General features: G+C 47.4%; 1 protein-coding gene and 1 long non-coding RNA gene across 3 annotated transcripts in view; both read left to right on the forward strand.

Moving 5' to 3' along the window:
* abat (4-aminobutyrate aminotransferase) overlaps positions 1–3702 on the forward strand; it is a 14884-nt gene that overhangs the window by 2246 nt on the left and 8936 nt on the right. For both annotated transcript variants that reach the window (XM_034895124.1, XM_034895123.1), the window contains exon 2: positions 2541–2688. In XM_034895124.1, the coding sequence (XP_034751015.1) occupies positions 2619–2688 (70 nt within the window). In that variant the 5' untranslated portion in view covers positions 2541–2618. The remainder of the gene's footprint in view (positions 1–2540; positions 2689–3702) is intronic.
* LOC117958634 overlaps positions 119–3702 on the forward strand; it is a 12745-nt gene continuing 9161 nt past the window's right edge. Inside the window, exons 1-2 of the long non-coding RNA XR_004659764.1 lie at positions 119–130; positions 518–526. This is a non-coding gene — a long non-coding RNA (uncharacterized LOC117958634). The remainder of the gene's footprint in view (positions 131–517; positions 527–3702) is intronic.

Raw genomic sequence — 3702 nt, forward strand, 5'->3', positions numbered from 1 at the left:
GAGGGAGTCTAGACACTGGTGGTGGCTGCGAAGGAGTCGACGGAGCGTCCAGCAGGAGGAAGACCCAGGATGGCTCTGGGTGCTGATGACTGGAGGTGGAAGGGGGGGTGGGGGGTTGCACCCTGTGACTGTGGTAGCGTGTTAATGGCTCTGGCTGCTGAGCGAGAGCTCTGCTGATTGCTGATGCCGCTGCATGAAGAGCCTCCGTGTGCAGCTGCAGTTTTCTAGCTTTAGGGCGCAATTGAAGTGACACACTCTTCTTCCTGACTAACACACTCTCTTAAAGTGGTGATGAAAAGACGCACGATACACACATGGCGACAGATTGCCTAAAACGCTGTGAATGAGAACCACTGGAGCGATCAGATGGAGCCATCAGCTTGGAAATGTGGCTGACTTCTAACTTATTGCTAAAGTTATTATTTTAGATTTGGGAGAGACGACGTGGAACAAACTTCTCCTGCTGCAGATGTGTCACCGTGGTCAGAAAGAACAGGGGACACACTTCTCTCGCTAGGACTCTAGAGTCAGTACTCGCTCCAGAGCTAATCACCGTCACTCTCTCACTCCCCCTACACACACATATGCAGGCTCGATGCACACACCAGCGCACAAGTAGAAAGGCCGAGCCACTTACTACGGCGAAAGCGCTGCGGGGAGCTTGCGCAATGTCTCCCCTTATGCTCCTACATAATGACGTTTAACAATGTCCAGAAAATTTCCCGTTGGACTTTCATGTGAAATGTGTAATGAGCATTAGGAGTTAGAGGGTGTGTTTAAGTGTGCATCATGCGGCGATGACAGTTAGCAATAGGCACTAGTTTTCTAAGCAAAGCTGAGCCCTGTACTGGACTCTATGGGTAGTCTTCCTCTTTAATCCGGAGCATGCTGAACTTTGCGTAACCACAGCCAGCCAGTCAGGACGAGCCTACTCAAACCTATTCCCAGTATACAAGGCAGGGACTGTTGTCTGGTGTCCTACACCCTTTATCTATGGCATCGGAACAGCAGGGCCCCTAGCTGGAGGGCTCCGTCTCTGCTTATAGAACAAGGGTTATTTTAGCATAACCTTTGACCCAGGCTCCGCCCTCTGCTGGACCCCTTTGGGGGCAGTGGGTGAAGCCAAATGTATGAACGCCCTTAGCACCACTAGTCCGCAGCCCGGCTACTTATAAAATATCCACACCGCCAATCTCCCGATGTCGGGCTCCAACCGGCTCGCATCGCAGCGCAGCACGACGTTGGGAAGCGACCCCGCCGCTAGCATCTGAACAGGGGCAGCTTTGGCAGGCCGGTGGCGCGGTCTGGACCGGGGCACTCGAAGCATCACGCCCTCATCCCTGAAGAAAGAAGATCAGAGCGGTCTGTCGCTGAAGAGAAACAGGATGTCAGACAGTGACAGCGCCGTCTAATAAACTTAAATCACTAATAAACTGACTGCACGGGTTTGCGTGGGCGAACCTTGAATGATGAATGTGAATATATGTCACGGGACAGTCATCATATATCTGTGGTTAGGACCACTGAAACCTCCAACATTTGAAATCCACTTTGATTCCAGACTTCCAGCTCAAGTCTTTCACTATTGCCCCCCGTGTTCAGATTCCAGTTTGTCCCGGTTCACACTGTGTCCCTTCATGTCCCTTCACATACCCTAACTCTCCTGGACATTGGAAGACCCAGTCTTGTGTAACCCTCACAGTCCAAACCGGTCTCATCCAGTTCATGAGCTGTTGCCAAGAAACCAGCTCAGGGAGGGCATGCATGCATGCGCATTTGTTTGCGCGTGTGTGTGTGAGTGAGTGAGTTTGAGTGTGTGTGTGTGTGTGTGTGTGTGTGTGTGTGTGTGTGTGTGTGTAAAGGCTCAGGGTTTCCTTTGCTGTGTGAATGCAGACATAGCTGGAGTGATCCTGTTCCTGGTGCCAGTATTACGTAACGGCTTGGAAAAGAAAAGAGAGCCGGCAGACATCCATTTCTTTTCCTCCCTGTTCCATTTAACTCTCACTTTTCTTTCCTTCTTTTATCAAGAAAATACGTCATTCGTTTAGCTAAAGTCACTTGTTATGTTGTGACTTGGGCCACTGTTGCACTGTAGAGCAGAGTCTCGGATTGTTACAAATTAAGTAGAACTCAAAAACAAGTTGGTTTGTGGAAAATTCTAATGCATTTTTAGTTTTAAGTTTCCATTATAATTTTTTGGGGCTTTTCCCTTCATTTGGTAGTGGGAGAGGAAGAGATGGGATGACACGCAGCAAAGGGCCGCAGGTTGGATTCTAACCCGGGCCGCTGCAGGACCCGGCCCACATGGGGCAAACACTCTTACTGGGGGGGCTAGAGGCTGCCCCCGAGTTTACACTATTAAGTTCCCAGTCCTTTTTGGTTTTGTAGTTCCTAATGAAACCAACTCAAGAGTGGACTGAGTGGACCACAGGACCAGAGACTGAGAAAGAAATTAAACTTGTTTAGTTGGTGGACTTCACTTAATCCTCTCTCTCTCTCTCTCGCGCTCTCTCTCTCTCGCTATCTCTCTCTCTCTATAGGTGACTCGGTGAAGTTAGACCCTGAGGGCGAGTGCTGCCTCTCTCTGGCGCTTCATCCCGTCTGTTGACAGTTTTGTCATGGCGTCGTCCTTGATCGGCCGTCACTTTGCTCTCTCCCTGCAGAAACACTTGTGGCTCAGTGGTCCAGGTAAACCCCGAACCTCCACATCTCAAACCGCTTCACCGGGTAATGACATGGGACTTTGTTACGCGTTGACCTAGATCAGTGGGCATCCAGTTCCTTGACTAAATGCTGCAGGACAGTTTGCTGTTGTTATGATTTGCCTTTTGTGTCCTTTGGTCCTTCAACCATTTTACAACTCTTATTCAAATAGTTTACTCTAAACCGGCTGTTAAGGCCACCTATGAGTCCTTTAACTTCCTGAATTATACTTAAAGTCTGTGTGATTAAGAGGATCAAGTAACCAAGAGACCATTGGTGAGAGAGAGAGATATATATATATATATATATATATATATATATATATATATATATATATATATATATATATTTTAATGTAGCTCTTAGCCCTACATGTGATTTCAAACCTTTTGGTTTTAAGTGAACTTGAGTATTTCTCATTTTGATACATTTTTAATGAATGCCACTATTAAGTCAATCTGTTGTTTCTGATGTTCCCAGGGATACAGACCATGACACCATGTGTAGTGTAGTTAGAGCAGCGTTGTGTAATCGGTGTAAATGTTTGACTGACCTAGGAGGATGTGGTAATTAACACATGTGCAGACTTCTCAGAAGCTGCTGACTGAGTCAAGTCCCAAAGGTCTTCTCTCCTGGCAATCATCTATAGGCCGGTGTGTGGGGCTCACCACAACAACATACGCGTAGCTTAATATCAGTGGGCCGTATTTATCGAGATTCTGGGTCTGAGAATGTTGGGTAATTAGGACGGACCAGAGCAGTACTGCTTGGCCTCCTGCAATGCTGCTTGCTGCTTTTCCCAGACCCGTTGTACCCCAATACTTCCAAAAGGCCCCAAAGTACTTAATTAAAACTCAGCTGTTCTGTTGACCATTAAAGGTCCCATGACATGGTGCTTTAATATAGACCTACTGGATCTGGAGTCTCTTTTTATATAGACCTTAGTGGTCCCTAATACTGTATCTGAAGTCTCTTTATATAGACCTTAGTGGTCCCTAA

Source organism: Etheostoma cragini, chromosome 15, assembly GCF_013103735.1.
Source record: "Etheostoma cragini isolate CJK2018 chromosome 15, CSU_Ecrag_1.0, whole genome shotgun sequence".
Classification (NCBI taxonomy): Eukaryota; Metazoa; Chordata; class Actinopteri; order Perciformes; family Percidae; genus Etheostoma; species Etheostoma cragini.